At 40.3% G+C, this 24144-nt stretch overlaps 1 protein-coding gene across 3 annotated transcripts in view; it reads left to right on the top strand.

The window, feature by feature from the left end:
* Positions 1-24144, top strand: part of LOC108156506 — a 53468-nt gene that overhangs the window by 2240 nt on the left and 27084 nt on the right. For all 3 annotated transcript variants that reach the window (XM_033388780.1, XM_033388781.1, XM_017288008.2), the window contains exon 2: positions 5071-5599. In XM_033388780.1, the coding sequence (XP_033244671.1) occupies positions 5240-5599 (360 nt within the window). In that variant the 5' untranslated portion in view covers positions 5071-5239. The remainder of the gene's footprint in view (positions 1-5070; positions 5600-24144) is intronic.

The following is a 24144-nucleotide window of genomic DNA, read 5'->3' as shown; positions in this document are numbered from 1 at the left end:
CTCAAAATAAACGGCAATTTATTTCTTCAGGCATACCCTGGGCATTCGTCGAGTGCAAGGGGTATGACAAGGAAATGGTTGTGCTTTTGGTATATACCACTTAAAGGAGTATTAAAGGGCAGTCTAAGCCTAACTTTTCCTTGTTTTAAGCTGCTGGAAATCTACTTTGAAGATGGATAAGACACAAATCCAAAAAATAAATATAGGTTTTTAGATAAATATAGAATTACAGCTAAAATGCAGCAACTAGGCACAAACTTGTCTTCTTTGTATTACAAAAAACCCTTTTTTTATAGTTTTTTGTATCTCTTTTTACTAATGGGCACTCCTCTAGTCGCTAGGCGTTACTAAATTTATTTCAAATGTTCCTTCTTCTTCGGTTTGCGCCTTTGATTGTTTAAAGTTCATTTAGGCTAGGCAATTGTTTTATTTTATTTTAGTTTAGTTTAGCGACTATTTTCAGCAAGGTTTAGAGACCGCAAAGCAATGGGCGATGGGCGATGGGCGGTAGGCGATAGGCGGCACGTGTGAGTGAAATCTTTAGCCGATTAGTCAATGCCCAAATGGCGCAGTAATCGATGGAATGTAGGGTTCTTTATACTGAAAGAAAGTGAAACTTTTGTGTTTCATTCCATGCCATAAATATACATTTGTTTCTTTGCGTTCCATTTCGTTTGGTTTCCCCTTGGAATGCAGCCTCCTCAATCACATTTCCATAGACCCAGGGCCCAGATCGGAATGAGTTGGTAATTTTTCTGCTGCCGCTGCTGCTCTTCGTGGGCGTCTCCGTATCGCATTGTATCTTACAGATAGGCCGAGGCATAGGCGTACAAGAATTTATGACATGAATTTCATTCGGCTTTTGGTTTGTCTTTTCTTTTCTTTTCTTTTTTGTTACGTTCCGAGAGTGTGCCATGTCCCATTTTCTTGCTTCTTTCTTTCGTTATTTCTTTGTGTGTGTTGTTCTTTGATAATTTTACTTTACTTTGCTTTTGTTTCTGCCTCAAGAGACTCTTCATCTCTCTCTCGCTTTGTTTATAGAAATTTGTAACGTCTCGAGACCATGAAGTGGGGCCAACTTTCCTTTTCATTAACGTTTTTTTTGTTCTTCTTCCGTGATTTCCTGAACTCATCTGGATTCTACTCTTCTTCCCTGAAGAAATCGGAAATATCATAACAAAGATTTATGTGCATTTAATGGATGCGTGGAATGTACTCGCCAACCAAGGGGCACGCGTAGGCGACGACGCAGCAGCAGCAGCGGTTTAATGCCTTGCGGCTTGTGGCAGTTAACGGTTTGGATTTTGGGACCATCATGGGGGAAAGGTGTTCTCTTTAATAGACTGAAAATTAACAGCTGTTTGGAGTAGAAACATGTCGATTAGATGATGCATCTAGCTGTGGTAAAATCTCTCTAAAAATTAAAGAAAAAGTGATCGAAAAGCCTGCGCAGAGAAAGCACTCTCTGGAGTATTATTTTAGTATTTCGAGTATTATTTATACTCTAGCGGAGTATTTTCTGTATTTTGAATCATTTTAAAGGGCATTCCGTATTTGTTTTTGGTTGGGTTTTCACTTGAAATCATTTTAAAGAGCCTTCCAGATTCGTTTTTTGTTGCGGTTTTTTTAAAAATCATTTTAAAGGGCATCCCAGAATCGTTTTTGGTTGGGTTTTTTTTCGAATCATTTCAAAGGGAATTCCCTATTCGTTTTCGACAGAGTTTTCATTTCGAATCATTTCAAAGGGCATTCCTTATTCGCTTTTAGTTGTTTATTATTTTTTTTATATAGTTTTTGAGATTGCATCAACCGTTATATGTATTTTCCATCTTCGACTGGGACTGGACTGGGCCTGACCTTTGCTTTTGATATATTCCTATTTTAAGCCCACAAATATTTGGATGCTTTACATTTTGTGGTTTTCCACACGCCACACACGAGAGAAACCGTTTTTTTGTGTGTTTTTTGTGGCTGGAACGTGATGTGAAAATTTATGCAAGCCACAAAAAAAAAAACCTTATAGTCGCGGCAGCCGAAAAACGATTTAATAGATTCACCCAAAAATGCCACCCAAAATAAAAAAGACAGGCCTTGACTTAGTTTTCGGGGCGTGCTGAACGGATTTTTGTGGGCCAACATGGAACCAATTTCTTTCTGAATTTTTGGTGGATTTTCTAGCCTAAAGTTTGATGGATTTTCTAGCCTAAAGATTGTGGATTTTCTGGCCTAAGGTTTGATGGATTTTCTAGCCTAATGTTTGATGGATTTTCAAGCCTCAAGATTGGTGGATTTTCTGGCCTAAAGATTGTGAATTTTCAGGCCTAATATTTGATAGATTTTCTACCCTAAAGTTTGATGGATTTTCAAGCCTAAAGATTGCTGGATTTCTAGCCTAAAGATTGCTGGACTTTCTGGCCCAAAGATTGCTAGATTTTCGAGCCCAAAGTTTTCTGGTTTTTAAAGAAAAATCTCTTCGACCTCACCAGAAAAAAGTCTGTGCCATGGCAGGTCCTACGGCTATCCAGAGAGTGGCTGCAGCCGTCTCTAGGAAGATATCTAGTGCGGTCCATGGCGCATATCTAGATACTTTTGTAGCTGCAACTCTAACGATCCTTGGGTAATCGTGTGGCAGGCGCAACTCTTACGCTGGTCATGCCTCTTAATGAAGTGTAGCACGTTTTATCCCCCCTTTGAAGCTTTCGTTGTCGCCGATTGGCAGCGGTTAGCCGCAATTGACCCTAATTATGGGGACTGTTGCTGCCGGCTTTTGGGGCTCTTTATTATTTTTTTTTTGCGAAATTTGTCCAAAAAGACGAAGAAAACGGCACAAAAAAAAGAGGAATTTGGAGGGGAAAAGTGGGGGAAAAAAATGTGCTTAGTAATTTGTATTTTATTTCAGCTTGTAGATCTGTCTTAGCCCCTCTACCTCCTCTCTTTCTGTCTCCCCTTCTCCCCTCTCTCGTCCCTCCCTCTCTCTTTTTGCCCCTCCAAAAGTGAGAGTCTGTCGAACCGTTAGGAATCCGTAGCTGTATCATTATCATTATATCGTTAGAAATTTTGTTGTAATTATTTTGTTATAGTTTATGGCCCACTATTTGGCTAGGGCCCACCACCCCCCTCACCACTCCCCTTTCGACACACGTACTATCCTTTAGGCCACTTTTTCTATATCTTATCGCTGGAACCCAGATAAGGAATGGCAAATCGAAACAAAAAAAATTCCAACCTTTTTCAGAGCTAAATAAATTGGTTATATCATCCATTTCAAGCCATCGGAGAGAGAGGGAGAGGGGGAGAGGGGTTTTTGGTAGGTGGGAGAATTGATGGATCGCTGGATCGTTGGATCGTTGGGGGAAAGCTTCTTCTGGGGGGGCCCTCGTTGCCGATTTTCAAGCTCGAGGCCAAGGTTGCTGCAGTAGTCGTGATTATCTACTTATTTGCCCCTGCCCCAGTGCCTCTTCTTTGTCCCCAAGAGACAACACAGCCAGTGGAAACGACAGCAAAATGATAACCAAATTGCTGCTAAATTACACAGCGAAAAAAAAAACAACAAACAAAAAAACAGGCGGAAAAAAAATAGAAGTCATACGTTTTTATCGCACTTGAAAACGGTCGTCGCTATCAGCCGTAGGAACCGTAGGAACAAGTGCTAGTCGCACTATCATTGAGAGAGTGCCTGCCCCTGCCCCTGCCCCCGCCACGCCCTGCCTTTGATAAGCGCCTCTTCGAGCGCCCATCATCAAAGAAGGCAACCCGTTGCCCATCGAGACTTTGACCCTGAATAATTTATTAGCAAACGAACAAATTCGAGCACAGACGTTTAATTTATTCGGTTTTTGGTTTTTTTTTGCTTCTTTTTTGGGTAGATTTTGGCGTCTACGAAAACAAAAAAACAAGTATCATAAATACAAAATGTTGAAACTTGGGATCTATAAATATTGGGTGTATTCTGGGAAGGGAATTTGATCTGTTTAGGGCTGGAAGTGGTTCTAAGGAAGAGATCAACAAGTGGGATTGTTACTGCCTAAAAATTGGACTAAGAATACCTTCTAAAGAACACAATATTTCGGGATCTTCAAGGTTTAGTGTGCTCCCAATAGATCTACGAATATCCCGAGAGAATACTTTAAAAGATAAAAGCTATCTCTCATTGTTTTTATCTTTCTATTTACAAAACAGTGGACTTCTTTTTGATTAAAATTTCACCAAAAATTCCTTCGAAATAGATCATAAAATATAGGGATCTACAAGGTTTAGTACTCTGAAAAAGTGTTCTATTAGAAAAAACAGTAGATTTCTTTCCGCTGAAAATTTTCACTAAGAATTCCTTCGAAAGATCATAAAATCTCGAGTTCTACAAGGTTTAAATTTACTCTTAATAGACCTACGAATATTCAGAGAGATTGTTTCAGAAGATATTGATATCTCTCATTGTCTTTTTCCTTATCTGTCTCTCTCTATCATATCATAGCCCAGGAATAGTTCTCTGAAAGAGTGTTCTTTCCGCCAAAAATTTGCACTAAAAATGCTTTCCAAAGATCATAAAATCTCGGTTTCTACAAGGTTTAATATACACCCAAAAGATCTACCCATATTCCGATAGAATGTTTCAGAAGATATAGATATCTTTCATTGTCTCTTCCTCCCTCTCTCTCTCTATCATATCATAGCCAAGAAATAGTTTCTGGAAAAGTATTCTATTTACCAAAAAGTATATTTCTTTCTGCCAAAATTTGCATCAAGAATTCCTTTTAAAGATCACAAAATCCTCGGGAAAGATCTCTTTAAAGATCGACCCATATTCTGAGAGTATATGTTAGAAGATATATCTACCTCTCTCTGTCTTTTCCTCCCTCTCTCTTTCTCTATCTAAACGCTATCGCTTTCCGTATGCCGCGTGATAGCAAAAATACAATTCTTTGAACAATTTTTAATTAGCACTCCATAAAAATACACAAATGCTGATCACGCGCCATCATTTTGTTAGCATTTCATTAGAATCTGAGGCGATGATGGGGATTTATGCAATTATAATAATTTTCTCATATGTATCTTTTCTTTTCTTTTCAGACTTCCAATTGCCAAGTGCTTCCAAAACTTGCCAAAAACAAAAATAAACAGTAACTCCAAAACCCAAAGCATTCCATGAACAAGTGACATTTTTTTTTGTTGACAAACAAATTTCACAAAAAATATTTATAGTAGCCGTAAGCAGCAACATACGTCGGAGCTGATAAAAATGAATCTAAACCAGCACAGTGGACCCGGACCGCCGCAGTCGGAGTCGAGAATGGATGTGGATCAGGTGGACTCGTCGCCCTTCAATTGGCCCAGCCCCATGGCGGCCTACAAGGCGGCGGCGGCCATAACCGATGGCGAGGAGGCGGCCGCCTCCCTGACGCCCCAGCAGCAACAGCAGCCGAACGGCAACGGGGAGGGCCTGCCGCCGGCGCCGCCTGTCAGCCGCACCATATCGTCGGATCGCCTGGTCACCGGTAGCTCCTGTCGGGCGCTACGTACCGCCGTCTCAGCATTATATTCCGTTGATGATTTTGTCAAGGTGAAAATTGGATCTGGATTTTTCTCGGAGGTTTACAAGGTGAGTGGCAGATTCATGATGGGGGGGTGCAGATGGCACTTTCATTTTCGCGATTATTTACACAATTTTTTAATTAAGCCTTAAACAATTTTTTTTCGTAATTACTCAATAGAGGGGGGGTTTTTTTTTCCAACGAACCCAAAAAACAAATTGCAAAACAATAGCCTGGGATCTTCGGGAGAGTTTTAAGGGGGCTATCCCCCCCCCCCCATAAAAAAATACTATACCATTTCGTGCTCATGAAAAGCGCATTCGAAGTGCAGTGAAACCGTGTGTAAAAATTAATGGCGTTTAGCGTCGGTCTTGCGGCTCCATGCGAGTGTAAGCCGCTTTCGGAACGGTTGTTGCCCCCCCCTCCCCCCTCCCCCACACACAGGAAAAAAAGGGGAGTATTGTTCGGTAAATTAATAAGTTGCAACTTGCAACACAGAGGCAGCGATGCGGCGATGCGGCTATGCGGCTTTTCGGCAAAGACTTTGACATTACGTTTGGAATTATGGGTATTCCGTGATTATGCAATTGACCGGAGCTAAGCCACGCTGTGAGAGAGAGAGAGAGAGATGAATAGTACAAGGTCTTGTGGGAATTCGATCAGCGTATATGGGTCTTTTGTGGAGGCTTGAAAGGTCACCCTCAATGCTAAGCTGCGCTGGGAGAGGTAGGCTGTAAAAGAGAGACAGAGAGAGAGAGAGAGATCTAAGCAGCTCAGCTACGCCTAAAAAGAGAGCGAATGAGTGAATGAATGAATGGGTTCCTGCTCTTCCGAAAGCCATGCTGTTAAGCCACACTGACAGAGAGAGAGAGAGAGAGACATAAAAGGAAAACCTCGCAGAGAGAGAGACATGAATGGTATTTAATGATAAGCCAAGCTGTAAAAGGGAGAGAGAGAAAGAGTGATACAAACCTCTTTATAGGATCCTCTTTGAGGATCTCTTCTGAAAGAGGGAGAAATAGTCAATGAAAGTGCTCTTGATCTTCTGAAAGCCATGCAGCTAAGCCACACTAAGAGAGAGAGAGACATAAAAGGTCAGCCTTTACTGCTAAGCCACACTGTAAAAGAGAGGAAAAGGGAGATAGACCTAAGCTGATAAGCAACGCTATGAAAGAGAGAGAAAGCGTGAATGAGTGAGCTCTTGCTCTCCTTAAAGCACGCTGTTAAGCCACTCTGTAACCGAGAGAGACATAAAAGGCCACCCTTCTTGGCTAAGCTACGTTGTGAAAGAGATAAAGTGCATAAGAGACTGCTAAAAATTCTCAAAATAAATGAAGACCTCCCATTTGGAAATATATTTAGTGGTTAGGCCATCGTTTAGAGCCATGAGCTAAGCCACGCTGTGTGAAAGCTTCATAAAAGCTCACACTTCACTGCCAAGCCGCGCTGTAAAAGAGAGAGAGAGTGATACAACGAAAATCTCTTTCTCTTGGCGACTGAATTGAATTGAACTTTCTCACACATGAATGAGTGAATGAATGAATGAACCCCTGAGTGAATGAATGATACAAAAAATGTATGAAAAGAAAACGGTTTCACTTTCGTTTTCTTACAGTTTTTGAAGTGATATTTCTATACGATTTTAATGCCATTTGTTTCGGTTATTTGTGGGGGGAATCCACTTTCCCATTGGAGTCGCGAGGGCCGTTTTGCAATTATTTTCTGTATTTTCTGTGAATGTTTTAATGAAGGCGCGCTGCCTGGTCTGCACTCGTATCTATTCATGAGTGCATATTCTAATGCCACAAATTGCATGCGTCCCGTACCCCTGTCCCCCCTTGCCCCCTCTCTGGCAGTGAATGACCGCCGCTGGGGCCTGCTGTACGGACTACCTGCTGATTTGCATAACTGCTCCGGTATTTCGCTTCCTCGATGAAAGAATAAATTGTTGGGCCTCCGTGCATCTCCAAGATAAACTCCAGTTCCAGTCCCAGTCTCGGTCCCAGGCCCGTTTATTTGCGTGTGAAGTGCGTTTCCCTCCAATCGATTGCATTTCCGCATTGTTATGCGCCCCAGCTGGCAGACAATTAATGGATCCACAGCCGATTGGAGGTCGGAGGGATGCCTAATTGAATTGCCAATAAATTTGAATCTAATGACGCCACCAATTTGTGGGCTGGCACGCGTTTGCCCCCAATTTACACGCCACAAAAGATACATATTTCGAAATGAAGAATCTCTCTTTTGGATTTATTTTTGGTTCGGATTGTGCTTGGAGTGCTTCTCATTTCCAATTACGTGTCAAGGCAGATATCAGAATATCAAAGCGAAAGAGAGATCTCGGATCTCCCATATCCATTTTGATTAAAACTCTTTCACAATTTCCCCCCCATCTATTGCGTGCAGCGTGCAGCACAGCAGGCTGTGGCCTGCAACAGTAAACGATGCGGCTCGCTTGAGTGGCAGTGGCAGTGGCATTAGCGGATTTTAACCTCACATAGATGGGGGTTAATCAGGCGGGGAAAAGTTTTCCGATTCTCAAAGGAGTTCAAGAAATTAATTGAGGAATTCTGGAATTGATTCCTCCTCAAAGAATCGGGGGAAATATAGGAAAATCTTTGATTTTCTTAAATGGAAATGTTATTTGATTAAAATACTATTTACGGAAAATATTTAATCATTAAAAAAGTGGTAATATTTTAAACTTAAAGGCTGTTGAAATTAGTTCATAGAAGTTACTGTTTTTTTTTGTGTTTTAGAAACTAAATATTTTTTTTAATTACACTTTTTTACCAAAAAGAAAAAATTCATTAGATTAAAAAAAAAAACAATTTATTTTTATAAACAATAGGTCTTTTTTATTATTATTACATGATTTCTATGAACTACTGACAAATCAAATATACAATATCAAAATTTTAAAAATAAAGTGAACATAATTAAATTTAAATACAAAATACATTTTGTATATTATTTAATAATTAAATACATTTTTTTATTTTATTTATTTTTTATTTAAACACAGTTTTATATTTTTTAAATTACACTTTTAAAATAAAAGAAGAAAAAATTCATTAAAAAAAAGAACTTAGTTTTTTCTAATTAATTTTAAAATCCTGAATTATATTGGTTTTGTAAGTACTTCATAGAAAACAAATAAACTTACAGAAAAACTTAGTTATCATAAAAATAAATCGTTTTTTTTTCGTTTAAAAAATGTATTTAAAAATTTAGAAATTAATAATAAATTAATGCCTCTTTTGAGGCAAAACAACATTCAGGAGTAGTTTACGAGCTTCAGATTTTACCTGTATCCCTTTTTGATCTACCAAAAATGTAGAAAAACCATTCAGCCGCGTCTGATTGGGCATTCTCGCTCTCTCACAGCGTGGCTTAGCCCTAAAGGGTGAATTTTCATCTCTGGAATGTGCCTAAAAGGGCCACACCTCCTCCTCGCTCTATCTCTATCTCCAGTGGGACTTTAAATCTTTCAGATTGCGTTTGCCAGATGGTTTTCTTTCCTTTAGAACAACATTTCCTTTTCCGAATGATCTCCGTTCGTTTGCAGCCGTTTGTTTAGGGGAATGTTTCCTAAAGGAAACCCAGAGAATGCTCCATCCATCTTCAACTTCTAGACCCCCGAAATGAGGTTAATCAGTCAGTGAAAAGTTTTCCATTTCTAGCCGAAAAGCGTACGAAAAAATCATAATGCGGCGATCAGGAAATCCCCCAAACAGCCAACACACAAGACATAAATCAGGAAAAACTTGGTTTTCATATAATTTTGTTTCTCTTTTTTTGGTTTTTGTTTTTGTTGTTGTGGCTGTTAGTTAGTAAGTGGGCCAAAAGCAACGGTGAATGCATAACGCCGCCGTGTTAGTGTAGGCCCCGGCACTCAAGCAGAATGAGAGTGGAGTGGAGTGCAGTGGAGGTGGAGGTGGAGTGGAGTCGAGTGTGCGAGCAGCTCAGTATTTATTTGATAACTGCAGTAGACACAATGCACCTGTACCGGGCTCTGGCTTTTCCTCTGACTCTGCCTCTGACTCTGCTTCTGCCCCCGAGAGGAGCTGTAATTTGTGGCACCTTCTCTGCTGGTCTCTTTGTTATGTAAAATGATAGGCATTTCGAGCCAGGAGGAGAACAACCAACGCTGCCACTCCTCTCGAAACAATAGTGGGGGTGAGGACCCAAGGCCCGTCTTTCGAGTGAAAGTTCTCGCTCGGAAATCGGGGTTAGATGATGGGCAATTAGATTAGGGCCCTCCACGACTAGCTGAATGTCTCTCCCTCTCTCTCTCTCTCTCTCTTACGGCGCTCTTCTGCTCTGCATCCTGTTGTGACCAAAAAGGCAACATTCGCCAAGAAAAAGCCAAGCAATCCCAATCTCCAATCGGTTCCACTCCACCATCGATTGGACTCTCCGCGAATCGCGATTTGATGAAAGTAAACATTTAAGTAGAACTAAATAAGTTGATAGTTGCTGTTGCAGACGGATGAATGCCGCTTGCCGTCTTGCCACAATTTCTTTTCTGTTTTCGATCGGTTTTTGCTGTTGTTGTTGTTGCTTTTGTTGCCTGGCAACCGTGTTGATGTTCACGCGAAATTGATTGCCATAAATTATGCAAAGTTGCATTCTGCCGACTGGCCGCCCCGCAACGACTGTTTTTTGGGGGGGGAATTGGTGCGCGGCGGCATTTAGAAATTGCTGCAACTGCAAGCAACATCTGCATTGGTCTCCGGGAGTGATCGCCAGCGGTGGATAGGCCCCTCATTTGTATACACTTGCAAGGAGTGCCCCCCCCTAGAGTGGGAGACCATAAGGTGTATAGATTCTTGGAGCTACGTGGCTTGGTGGAGGAATCTGGTGCCTAAGAGAAGCCAAAGTGTCCTTTGCTCTACTAAGCTCCTTCCTTAGACCTTATTCGATCTAAATTATAGTGATATATCCTAAAGAGAGTCCCAAACCAGTCGCGGCACACGTTTTTCGACACTAAGATAATCGGTACTTGGTTTTTTTTTTGTTACTTTTAGGGATTTGTGAAGGCAGTAAAGGGAAATATGTAGGAAAGAGGAAATAATATTTACTGCTAAGCCGATCTGTGAGAGAGAGAGAGACAGTACGATGCTCGCTAGGACTCTACGCTCTATGTTTCGATATTTTTGAACAAGTAGCAGGCAGGAAAAATCCCTATTTAATAAGTACTGCTAAGCGACTCTGTGAGAGAGAGAGTAGAGCTAGCATTGGAAACAGATAGAAAGAGAGAGAGAGAGGGAAATGGTGCGGTCGCTGCCCTCACCTTTAATTGCTAAGCCACACTGGAAGAGAGAGAGAAGGAGAGAACTTCTCAAGCTCCCCTCCAAGGGTATCCATAGTCCGTATAACATTTTTCGACAACTTTTTCTGAAAACTTCGGGCAACATTTTGCATCTTCGATTTGGCTGCCGTTGTTGCCTGTTGCCCGTTTTCGTTAAACAATTTTTCAAACGATTTTGATCTTTTGTGGCTGTTGTGTTGCCTGTCTGTTGGTTGTTTGTTACTTTTTGTTGCGGCCATACAACGGGCAACGGGCAACACAGCCAGCCCGACATCAGGCAACATTCGGCTACAGTTACTTTTGATGTGCATGCAAATGTTTACACGAAACAACAGCAACCCCCCACCCAAGCAACATTTATCACTACCTCTCTCTTCCTCTCCCTCTCTTTGAGGCCATGTGCCTTCTCCTGATGCGCCCTAATTAATTCGCCAGAGACTTTGATTATTGAAATTGAAGATCTATAAAAAGCCTAAGCCTAAGCCCGAGACTTTGCTTTGAAAAATTTACATAACAATGGTCCATCGAAAAATCAAAAGTAAAAGTGCTTAACGCACTAATGAGGCAAAAAACAACAAACAAAAAACCAATAACAAAGGCCTCAACAAAACAAAAACTTTTTTTTGCAAAAGAAAAGTCTGCAAAAAAACACAAAAAGAAAAAAGTTTTGCAAGGTTATGTAAGGGAAATGGAAATTTGAAAAGAGGGTTATAAAAAACAACAGCAAAATATTTACCGTAAACACTTAACAAATATTTGATACCGTTTGAAGCATCGCCCCATGCCCCCCAGCCCCTGCAAAATGGTTATGGAGCTAATTAAGTTATAATATTTAACGATCTCTCTGTCTCTCCCCCCCTCTCTCTCTCTCTGTCTATCCACTCGAACGAATCGTACGCCCACGGAGCACATTGCTGTTTAACTCTTTTTTTGGTAATGGCGCCGAGAACACGTTTTGTGGCCGATTTGAATGTGATACATAATAAAATCATGTTAATGCGTTAATTGATTCGAGTCGGGCTACGTCAATAAATTAAATTAAATTTCAGTTAAATATTTAAATATTTATTTGATGAGATTTATGTTAACATTTGTCTGTTTTTGCTCAGTAATAAAGCATTTAAGGCTCCTGGATTTCAAGGTTAAAAATGACTTCCTAGCTTAACACCAAAAGCGCCCGTCTCTAATTTCAACCATTCGTGAAGCCTTTTGCATGGGCACATATTTCCCTTTCACTCGCACTTAACAACAGCAAGGAGCAAGCAGCTTTTCGATCCTCTCTCTGAGCGAGGCTCTCTCTCTGCACCTGGCATGGACAGCCATCTCGCTCTTACGCGCACTCAGTTACACCTCACGCATCGCGAGCCTCTCCAAGCGCATCTCTCTCTCAATCTCATAAACGCACGCGATTGCGAGCACAGCAATTAAATGCGTTGCAGCAAAGTAACGGAGATGAAAGCACAGATTAAAAGCCAGCCGCCAGCAGCAGATTATACACTGGAAATATTTTCAATGTCAATTTCTGCATGAAATACTGGTGGAAAAGAAGAGTTGATTGGTTTTTTCTTTTAATGGAATGCCTAAGGGCTCTACCAGTGCAGTGCAATGACTAATGCCTGTCGAAAAAACATTAAAAATACTTTTTGCGGCTCATTTAAGTGTAAAAATGTTGGTAAAAAAAACTTGTTTTGATCAATTTGAAATAAAATAAATACTCGTAAAATTCTCACCCACATTTGTCAAGCACACAAATTGGCATCAAAAGGCGGGCCAAATGTGTCCGCAATTAATCCAATTGAAGGCTCATTAGTTGAGCAAATATTTAATGTGCGAGGGCAGGGCATCAGCAGAGCGGCGCAGATGTGGGGCACATTCGTTCCACCTTCGGGCGCTAAATGTCATGCAAAATATTGAGTGGATCCTCGCCCGAGGGCCTGTTGAAAAATCGAATTCAATTTCCCTCTCTTTCGATAGATGGATGCGTCATGGCTATTAAAATCTTTAAGCATTTGAAAAAGATTTGTTGCCTTTGCGGTTTTGATTTTTTTTTTGCATGCACTTGCCATAAAAAATTCAAAATTATAAATGCAAATATATACGTGTGGCTCTCTCTCCATAAAGTGCATGATAAATAATACACTGGGCAGCAGGAACCAAGACGAATAAAACCCGAGAAAAAAGACGGCAAATCATAAATTCTAATAAGACGCGCCGCCACCAGAGGCATGCCCCCTAATGCCCGTCTAACGAGCTGCATATCTGTGGATGCCACAGGAGGGTGATGATTTTCATATTAGAGCTCATAAAATGTGACATTTGTGTGTGTGTGTGCCCGACAAGTGGAACTAGTTTGGGGCATAAAAGAACTTCAAGCGGTTCGGGTTGTATATTTCCTCTAAGGGACTACCCAATGGGTATGGGAATGTACTAACTAATTGCAGTCCGGTGGGTTTTTCTTTCCTAAAACAATAAGTTCTTCCCTTGAATTCAATAGGTAGAATTTTCTATAGAAAATTCTTGATTGAGGGACACGAAATGTGTTCCATTTCGTATTGTAATTTGTACAAATATCACCTTGAAGGTAGTTAGTCAATGACCAGTTACTTATAGCCTTTAAATGTTCCTTTATTTACAAAATATAGAACATTTATTCGCAAAAGTCGAAGAGTTTTTTGTTGTAAATGTATTATATACCAAATATATGATATATGGGTAGGAAGTAGACCGCGATCTCTCGCAAATTTGCCCGAAAAACTTAGAGAGAAGGTTTAGAACCACATCCTCTGGTTATATATTATATTCCTAGGGTTTTACCTGCATATTTTTTATACTCTATAGACTTCCTGCCTCTAACCTGCTCAAATTAGTGCCTCTCTCTTGAGGACATCTTATCACCCACTCACTCGGCGGTTCGTTATTTTCTGTGACGTGTTCAAAGTTCAAAGAACCAAACCACACAACTCCATTAGATGGGATAACAGATACAGGGATGCCGCCAATCAGCAAATGCCTGCGAGAGTGTGCCAGTGTGTGTGTGTGTGTGTGTGTATCTGCTTGTATGTGGGTTAAGCCAAAGATGCTGGAACAACCCACAGCCGCAGCCACAGCCGCAGACTCCTGCCTCCTGCTTCTGCCCTGCCCTGCCCGGCCCTGCCCATAACCAAGAGGCAGAAGGCGCAACGTGCAACGTGCAATTACTCCGCACAACTTGCGTGCAGAAATATTTTTGGATTCATTCACCTTTTGCGGCTAGCACTCGAGTGGCGGAGAGACCAGTCAGAAGATATTTTTATAGAGCTACGGACCGACAGGAGTGTGAGAGATGGGCTCTGAAGCCCCTTGGGACGTCCTTGCACTTTGTTTTGCTTTTAACTGTTGGCATAGATGGCATTCCAAGGGACCATCATCTGGCTAAGATGATGATGATGATGGGAATGATGATGATGCACACCCACGTCTTGCCACGGATGGCGAGTGGCTATTTTTATTGATCGAAAGACGCCAGGCCCCCGCCAAACGTCGCGTGCCGTCTCGACAGAACAGGATACCCTCACAGCAAAGGAGAGTATGAAGACTTTTTAGAGGAGTTTGTAACCCAAAATTTTCGATCAAGAATTATAAGAGCGATTTTTTTCTTTTATTACATTTTCTTTTAATCTCTGAAAAATTCTACAAAAATCTTAGAGTATCCCCAGCCCCTGTGCAGGTGCATATTTATGAATTTTGAATGTGTGCCAAATATTTCACGTTGATATTCCTCTACTTATGTGTGTCTATGAGTCAAAAATGTAATAAATACTTGTGCTTATACAAAAGACAGAACCGCAGGGGCCTGCATCCGTTGGATCGTACAGATATACATATCTGTATAGTGTATGGTTTTGTTTGTTCAATTTTAGCGGCAATTCGTCTCGTAATATTTTCTGTATTTCTCCCAGTTTTCGGTGGGGACTCACCCTAAATATTATACGTCTTGTGTTTTATATATACATATTTCCCATTTTGCAAGATCTCTTGGAGGGTGGCTGATGATTCAGTTTTTGTTTTTTTTTTTTCGGGTATATTCTGGGCATTTCCTTTCGGTGCCGTCTGGGGCCATAAAACATCTCAAAACAGAAAGGGTTTTCGTCGGCCACAAAGCACTCGTGAGTGTGTGTGACCTTGCCATCAGTTTTGTTGGGTTTTTGCTGTTGTCACATTTGCGCAACAATTACAAAATTGTTTCAGATTGAAATGTTTGCAACGACAAGACTCCCACATAATTCACATGGTGTGCCAGCAGACGGGACGGGGGGACGGGCCAACAAATAAATAACCAGAAAGCCCAACAAACAACAGCCCAAATGCGGGCCCAAACGAATGGCTGAACAAAATTCAAAGAAAAGCAAGATCCAGCCATGGATCTATCTTGAATTCTTGCGAATGAAATCAAAGTCACTACACCCGGAGAAAAAGGCACTGAATTTTGAAATGTTTTACACTGGGATTTAAACAATTAATAGCTATAGATTTTGTAATAGAGTGGAAATTGTAAAGAGCATATATTTTTAAATTAATATTCATATTTTCCATATTTAAAATAAATATGTTTTATTTTTTAGGTAAATATTTTTTTTATTATATTAATATTATTATCATTAATTTTTTTTGTAATTTATTATTGATTTGTTTATAACTTATTTCCGCATTTAAGGGACTTTTTTATTTATTTTTCATTATTTTTTGTTATTTATTATTTAATTTTTTATATTATTTTTACGTATTCAAAGGAATTTTTAAAGATTTTATTTTTTATTTTAAAAAAACTATGCAAAATTGCATAAAAAAAATCATCAAAATCCAACAACAAATCAGTCGGTCCCAAGAAATCAAAAACAATTTTAGTATATGCTTTGGTATAAATGAAAGAGATTTTTTTTGTACTTTTATTTATTTTTATTTGTTTTTTTTATTTATTTTTTTGGTTGTTGTATTATTTATTTAATTTCCTTACACTCGTATTTTTTTGTAAAAACCGAATATTTAATCTTATTTTATTGTGGGCTTGTGTCTCTTTTTTACTATGCCATTTTTCTTAGAGTTTTTCCCCATGATTTATGCTCGTCTATGGATCAGCTCTTATTGCCACTCGTCGAAGCTCGCTCCCTTTGCCGTTTTGGCCATGTTGGCTGCTCGACTGCTCGGCTGCTTGGCTGCAATTCATTAGCCAAATGGCCATATAAATCTGCCCATGACTAGCCAGAGCTCGAGAGCCAAAAGGCCCTGGAGGAGCTGCAGTCGTCTTTTGGCTAAAAACTACTTAAATTAACTTTTGCAATTCGCGTGTCAATGATGACAGGCAAACGGCAAGAGGCAGTCGCCCTGCCTCCCTCTGCCCCTGCCCCTGCCCCTGCCCCTGCCCCTGCCCCTACCCCTCTCTAGACCGAAACGAACCGCTCCTATCCCATGCTATCCGCACTGTCCAATCGAGCGTGTCCACTCCAGTCGGGCTTCCCCTTTTGGGCAATATTAGCACGACATGATAAATATTTCAATGCCAAGAGCAAAGCTATTAAACTAAGAACCCAACGTCCCAGGTCCACGACCATGTCCGAGTCGAAGCTAAGCTGAAAGCCGTGCCCTGGTCTCTATTTATTGTCTTTACCTTATGCCCAGAACCAGAACCAGTACCCGCCTCCTTTTTTTTGCACGGGCCAAGCCCTCAAACATATGTACATCCAATCGAGTATATATTTCGCCAACTGTTGGCCCTAACCCTCGGTTTAATTAAAAATTTCCCCCAAAACACTTTTGCTCTTTTCTATTCAGCCTTTGCCTAGACTCGAGGGCGGGGCCAGGGCTTAATTAAAAAGCGAAACTGTAATTTAAAACGCTGCCAAAGGACTCTGGTAATACGATCTTTAAAGCCCATACCCATTACCCGTTAAGGCTAAGGGCTAACGCTTAAGCACTCTTGGCCGGGGGGTCCTATGGGGTCCATGCCATGAGGTGCATTAATTAAGGCAAACTTTCCCTCGCGAAAATTCATTAGCTTTCCCAGGCGCCCTACAAACCCAATGCACTGACAGCTTGGCCCAAAAGGGAGAGAGAGCCAAAGTGAAAATGCAGTTAGCCTTTTTTTTTGGAGATTTTTCCTATCGCCTTTGTGGGGCCCACAGATGGCAGGCATGGTCATGGTCAGGGCACTTTAAGAGTCCCAATTTTGATTTTATTTATTTGCCGAGAGATACAAAATAAAATCGTTGGCCAGACCCAGCCACAGCCCCAACCCCAGACCCGACTGCAGCTCTGAGTCTCAGTTTCAGTTTCAGTTCCAGTTGGGGGCTCCACTTGGCGGAGCTTTTGGAGGGGGAGGGAGTGTGAGCGAAGACAATGAGCAATTCAAATATAATCATCATAAATCACGATTTAGTTTCGCTTTTTAGCTTTGTTTTCGGTGGGGATCTGCGCTGGGGTGTGGGTGCCAGACGTCGACGACCCCATCTTACATCTCTGATGGTCTTTGAAAGTTGGTCAACATCTCCATGCACATGCCGCTGCATTCCCACACCATCCAGCCCCAAGTTCAAAATCAGTGCGGAGGCACGTGGAGTGCCTGGGTTAGAGCTAAGTCACTCTGTGAGAGAGGAATTGTCTCAAGGGGAGAGAGCTTACAGCGTTATGATGTGCTCTCTTTGTCATAAATGTTACAGACATGAAAATTCATCCTATGCCGCTAAGCCACTCTGTGAGAGAGAGAGAGAGAGAGGGAGTACGAGGTTTGCCAGGATAGAGCTAGCGTTGAAAAGAGATAAGATAGAGAGTTCTCTGTTGTGCTCGCTTTGGGAAAGTTTCGGATATGAGAACTCACTCTTTACTGCTAAGCTACTCTGTGAGAGAGTGTTCAAATGTCGCTGGAATAGAGCTGGCGGTGAAGAGAGTTAAGGAAAATGGCTATACATGAAAACTGCCCAGATCTGAACACTCTCTCAGAGAGTGGCTAAGCTTAATATTTACGGCTAAGCCACTCTGTGAGAGAGAGAGACAGTACGATGCTCGCTAGGACTCTACGCTCTATATTTCGATATTTTTGAGCAAGTACCAGGCATGAAATCTGCCTATTTAATATTTACGGCTAAGCCACTCTGTGAGAGAGAGTTCAAATCTCTCTGGGATAGAGCCTTTTTCATGGCAATGAAAGATCTGAACTCTCTGGTGACTTCTCTTTGAGTAAAACTTCACGCCTTTGCTGCTAAGCCACTCTGTGATAGAGAGCGTGTCTTCCCTACTCTATTTTAGTGAGCCTATCCCCTTCATAGCGTCGAAAACGCTTCCTTCTGTCTATTACACACATCTCCACGCATCTCCCCTTGTTTTCCGTTGAGTGCCACAATGTTGCAAACAGATGGCTCTACTCAGAGCAGCATTGAATGGTAATTTACTTAAACTCGTACTCGTTTTGAGGCCCCCCTCCTTGTCGAGTTCCTGCAAACAGGTTATGCTAAGCCACGCCGTGAGAGGGCCATAAATTGCACTCGTGCCCCGCTTTCATTGCCACTCTATAAACAAGAAATTAACTTATCTTTTCCGTGTGCCCAGCAAACAACAATTAAGCCCAAAGGGAAAACATTGCAATCATCGAATGAAATTTCAATTAAGTATTTAGCAAATGAACTACTTTCGCAATTTGGCCACGTGAGGGCTTAAGTCACCCCCCAAAAAATGCAATTACGAAAGCCAGAAGGCTCTTGGATTGATTGCTAAGTAAGTCAATAATATATACCCCATATACCATACATATTTTCGGTCTTGGAACATCTGGTTCTCTCCACAATACTCGCACAAGTGCAAACACAATGGAAATCCAAACAGGGGGGAGGGAAACAGGGAATCGGGCACACAAAAGCCCTCCAGAACCAACGATTGCCCTAGACCGACGGCTGCCGCTGTATCCCTGCACAAAGCTGCCTTTGTGTGCTCTCTTCTGCCTCCAACAAACGATCTCCCGGCCAAGACCATGTGTCACTGAACCCTCTCCAGGGAAGGGGGCGGGGCAGAAGGGCGCCTTTTGTATGGCAAAGAAAGCGCGCCCTGGAATGATTTCCACTGAAAAAAAAATGTCCAAAAACCAGACGAAATTTCTTAGAAGTATCGCCTGATAATATCGCCAGGGAGAGAGACACGACCCGACCCTAGCCATCGATCGACTGTCGCTGGATCGTCATTAATTATGGCAGCGTTTCGGGGAGACGGTGTCCGAGCTATCCATCAACTAAATGTAAATAAAAATCCGCCTGGTTTTCCTACAAATTACTTCAACTAAATGCTTACCCTTCGAAGCGGTCAAGCGGTACGGCCTGTACCCCAAAGGGGAATGTCAGGGAGAGTCTCAAACGAATATTGGAAATTTTTTATGAATTTTTTTCTTGTATTTTTTTATTGAACTACGCGCTTGGAGCGTATTGTTCACGGTCAGTTTAGTTTTGGCTCGCGGCATAAAAATATAAAAATACAAAAAACAAATAAGCGATGGATGAAAAATATCACTGGAGCCGCAAGCGGCAATCGCGGCAGTCGGCAGTCGGCAAAAGGAAACTTTTTGTGGGGCCTTAAATTGGCGTGACAATTGTACATTCGAAGCGTTTTCTATTTTGTTTGAGATCGAACTTTAAATATCGCTCCATTGATCAGTGCACAGAGAGAAAAAATCAATGCAAATTGTAGTGCTCACATTTTGATTTAATTAACTAATTCATTTATGAGAGTGGAAATTGTAAAAAAGAAAGTTTTTTTTTAAATTAAATATATTTTATATTTAAAATAAATATTTGCATATTTATATTAAATATATTTCTTAAAAATTACTGCAATTTTAGTGCTTAAATTTGGATTTAATTTATTTAGTTAATTAATTAATTTACCAGAGTGGTACTATATTTAAATATATTTTGTATCTAAAACACATTCCACTCTGGGATATTCTAACAAATTATTGAAATTTTAGTGCTTAAATTTGGATTCTAATTTATTTCAACAATTAATTAATTTATGAGAGTGGGAGTTATAAAAGAAAGTATTTTTTTTATTAAAATATATTTTAGATTTAAAATAAATATTTGCACATTTTAATGAAATTTGTTTTACAAATTTTTGAAATTTTAGTTCTTAAATTTAGTTCGATTAAGTAATTAATTAATTCATTTACGAGAGTGGAAATTGTAAAACAAAAGTATTTTTTTTATTAAAATATATTTTATATTTAAAATAAATATTTGCACTTTTTAATTAAAAATATTTCTTACAAATTTAATTTATTATATCAATATTTTAATGTATTATTATTTAATTATTAATTTTTTTTAAATGGTTTTATATTTATATTAAATTTGGGCTGTAATAGGGACTCTTTTAAATATATATGTGTTTCAAAAATACTAAAAAATACCAGGAAAAAATCATTAAAATCCCACAACAAAATATGCAGCCTTTGGCGAGGAGGCGCAGTCGGTCCCAAGAAACCAAAAACAATATTTCTTAGTTATTGCTTTAAATCCAAGTAAAATCAATGAAAATTCACTTAAAACCCGAATATTTAATGGCGTATGCCCTATTTCTCGACGTGTATGTACATATCTCCCGATCGTGCTATAGTGCTTCTGCAGCATTAGAGTCCCATCAGCCGCCAAACAGCTGTCACAACTCAATTGTGTGACAGTCACGCGGGCACCGCCTTAATGGCAAAACAATTTCTCAAACAAAAACAAACCAAAAATATAAATGGGAAAATATCTCTTACGCAGAAAGTGCTCCCCTTTCGAAGGGGCTGTGATTGAAACTATCCCTCTATAAAAACACAAAATATAACCTTCGAAAGCCAGCCTCTCTGGTGGTTTGGGTGTTATATTTAGCCGATTGTTTGTCTATATTTATGGTTATGGCCGATATCTGCGTCAAGCCCCCCCACAGACAAAAATATATATGGGAAAATACGAAATTATTCAAAAACTGCAGGCGGCAGCACATCGCCCCCCCCGCACATCGATTAGCCCATCCATCTTCCAGACCAAACAAAGGGACACTCTTGAGGAAAATAAATAAATTATGTGCGTGTGAGAAAAATGTTTAAAGAACTCAAAAGAACCCTTCTTCTCGTATGTATCTGTACGCTTTTGTATATATTCTTTTGTTGATATCCCGTTTCCCGTTCTAATTAAATTTAAATTTCCGCCAAATGGTTTTGATAGTCGGAATAGGGGTTAGGGCGGGGCAGGGCAGGGCCGGACCCTAGAGGCTTGATATTAGAGCCGGAGCCAAGCTTCTCTTGTGTATCTGTATCTGTGGCTGTCTTTTAATTAGCAGCAGCAGAACAGAGAGACGTTGCTTCTGCACTTCCCTTGGCAGATAAGCGGCACATTTGGGCAGGCAAATGGCACAGCCAGAGAGTTGCATTCAACGGAAGCGGCAGCTATCGTTGCCACTGCGAATGCAACAGCAAAACCAGCAGAGATAAACAATGACAAGTGGCACTGGAAGCGCTGGCAATTTATTGAAACTTGATTAGAAATGGAGACCCTCTGCGGCTCATAACTTCCGCGTTTCGGCAGAACCCCAGCAGCAACAGCAACATCAGTGGCAACCACTTTGTTGCAAGTTTTCCTAATCAAAATCCCATTTCCAGTTGATAGTTGAAACGTGACCAGATCGGGGAGACCCGGGAGACCTGGGAGACCCGGGGACCTGCTTTTGAGGATGGACATGGACCGAACGAACGCCCAAAAAAAGCGCCAAACGTTTACCAACATGTTGCCAATACACGATATCAATACCAAATAGGCAACAAGACCAGGCGGCGGCGGCAGCAGGAGGAGGAGGCAGGGGGCAGGGACATGTGGCAAGACCAGTTGGTAATATCTGTTTTTAGCCAGTTTCAAACGAAATACGAAATTCGAAATTGAATGGGGAGTCGCATTGAATGTTGTTCCATCCATCTGTTAGTGGGGGAGTTCAATGCACTCTCCAAAATGTATCTGTATCTGTATCTGCAGTTTGCACTCAACGAAAATCATCTTTGAGGATGGAGGAGCTCCTGCTCTGCCGTTCAATACGTGTAAATTGTATGCATTCATTCATTCATAAAAATTCTGACACAAGGCCTTGAGCGCGTCGCATATATTGCCACACACAACGACAACGACGACGCGACGATGTCGGGGCATGCCTCCACCTCCATCCGACGCTGCCGCCGCCGCTGCTGTTGATTCATAGCCAGCAAACGCCACAGGCAGCTCATGTCAACAGACTGGCTCATGTCATTGTTTTTATTGTTTTTGTTGTTTTTGTTGTTTTCGTGTGTGGCTCTGTGTGGCTCAGATATGCATTTCATAGTTTAGCATTGATTCATTTCGAAGCCAAGTCGCACTCCGGGGCAGACGCTTGAAATCCAAACGCATTAGTAATATATGTCCCCATTATTATTATTATAGGGTATACCCTATTGAAAAGGTTATCCAAATCGGGGAAAAAGCTTAAACCGTACATATATTTTTGAATTTTAAACATATTTGTCTTAAATTTGAAGCAGTTCCTTCATTGGAATTGAAGGAGAAACCACCAGGTTACCAGAGAAGCATTAAATTCTGAAACTTTTATTTTTAAAGTATTTTAATCAATATTTATAGAGAAATGTACTGAAGATTGTTTCTGATCTCCTATTGTTGGAATAATGGCTATAAAAAACTGATCTTTTTAGAGAAAACTTTATTCTGTATTCAAATAATCATGATACGATTTTATAAGTGCTATTTCTACAGAAACCTATAAGATTTGATCAGTATCTATAAGTCAAAGTAAAAGTTTAAGATCGAAGTTTGACATTATTTCATATATAAAGAAAGAAATTTTCTTTAATTTAAATCTTAAGAAATTTAATCGAATCAAGAATTATAACATAAAGAACATTTTTATCTGTCTTTTGAGGATGGGTTTTCGCCTCTACAAATTTTTTTGCTGTTACTATTAGAGTGATGTTAGTCAGAGGAAAAATTACGATGATTAAACAAAAAAAAAATAAATAAAAATATAAAAAAAAACATGTAAAAAAATACAAAATACAAAAAAAAATAGGAATCAAGGACGAATCATCAAGAAATTGGGTGGGGGGGGATATTATTTGGCTCAATTTATTATTATTATTATACTTATTTTTATTGTATTTATTCATTCTATTTAATTTTATTAATTTTTTGTATTTTATTTCTTTATTTATTTTTATCTAATTTATTTATTTTTATTTTGTTGACTTTTAATTTTTTAAGAATTATGGCTTTGAAAATGGCTTTAAGTGTCCCAAAAGTTTTTGCTTTAAAAAATAGTAACAAAAAAATTATTGTAGGAAAACCGATCAAGCGCTCCTTTATGGCTATAACTTTTGTATTTTCAAAGATATTTCCACCAAAACTCAACAACCTCTAGTATTACTTCCTTCTCCATAGGTATTTCCCATACTTCTGCAGGGGGCTCCATCTGTGAGGGTATCTAAAGCTTCGACTTTTCCCGTTTTCCGCTCTTCTTTCTCGTTTTTGATTGCTGCACCCAAAACCCTGAGACTGTTTGTGTGTGTGTGTGTGTGTGCGCTGCGCTCATTTAAATTTGTCACGGCGCCAAAAAAGTAAAAATTATTATATATTTTTTTTCGGTTGCATTTCTAAGCCCAGGGAGAGTCGTGGGCTCTGGCCGGAGTCGGGTCTCGAGTCGGAGCGGTGTGGCAACAAACGCATCTGACGGCTTGACGCGGCTGCTCCCAGCAAATGCCCCAAAAAAAAAAAAGAGGCAAACAAAAAATAAAGAGACAAAGCGCCAAATGATTGTCAGCGACAGAGCCGCATCGCGCCTCCCCTCCCCCCGCGCTCCATTCAAATTCGTACACGTCTGACGGGTATGTCTGTGACTGTACAATGTTGTGCAACTTTATTACGAGTATTATTATTTATTTTTTGAACGCATTGGAAAAGCCAGAAAATAATGAGCAGACGGTGGACGACGGGTGCGCCCCCGAATGAAAATATTTTAACGAACCAAATTCCTGCCTGGGAAAAGCCCAGTTTTGTGTTTGTTCTAATTGATTGGACGCTGTTTGCTCTTTTAGTTAGAACTCTGCCCATATTTGCACTTAATCAAAGGCTAAACAAGTCAGCAGAGGGGCAGGTGGAGGGGCGGAGGAGGTCTGTTTGTTGTCAGCCCAACTTTCAATTAACAAAATGACAGGCAAATGCATTCCGAAGTTGTTTCATAAAACCAGCAGCGGAGGGACTCGGAGTTGAA

The sequence above is a fragment of the Drosophila miranda genome, chromosome 2, assembly GCF_003369915.1.
Source record: "Drosophila miranda strain MSH22 chromosome 2, D.miranda_PacBio2.1, whole genome shotgun sequence".
NCBI lineage: Eukaryota > Metazoa > Arthropoda > Insecta > Diptera > Drosophilidae > Drosophila > Drosophila miranda.
Note: the sequence above shows the minus strand (reverse complement) of the source record. Positions and strands in the feature narration are given on the sequence as shown.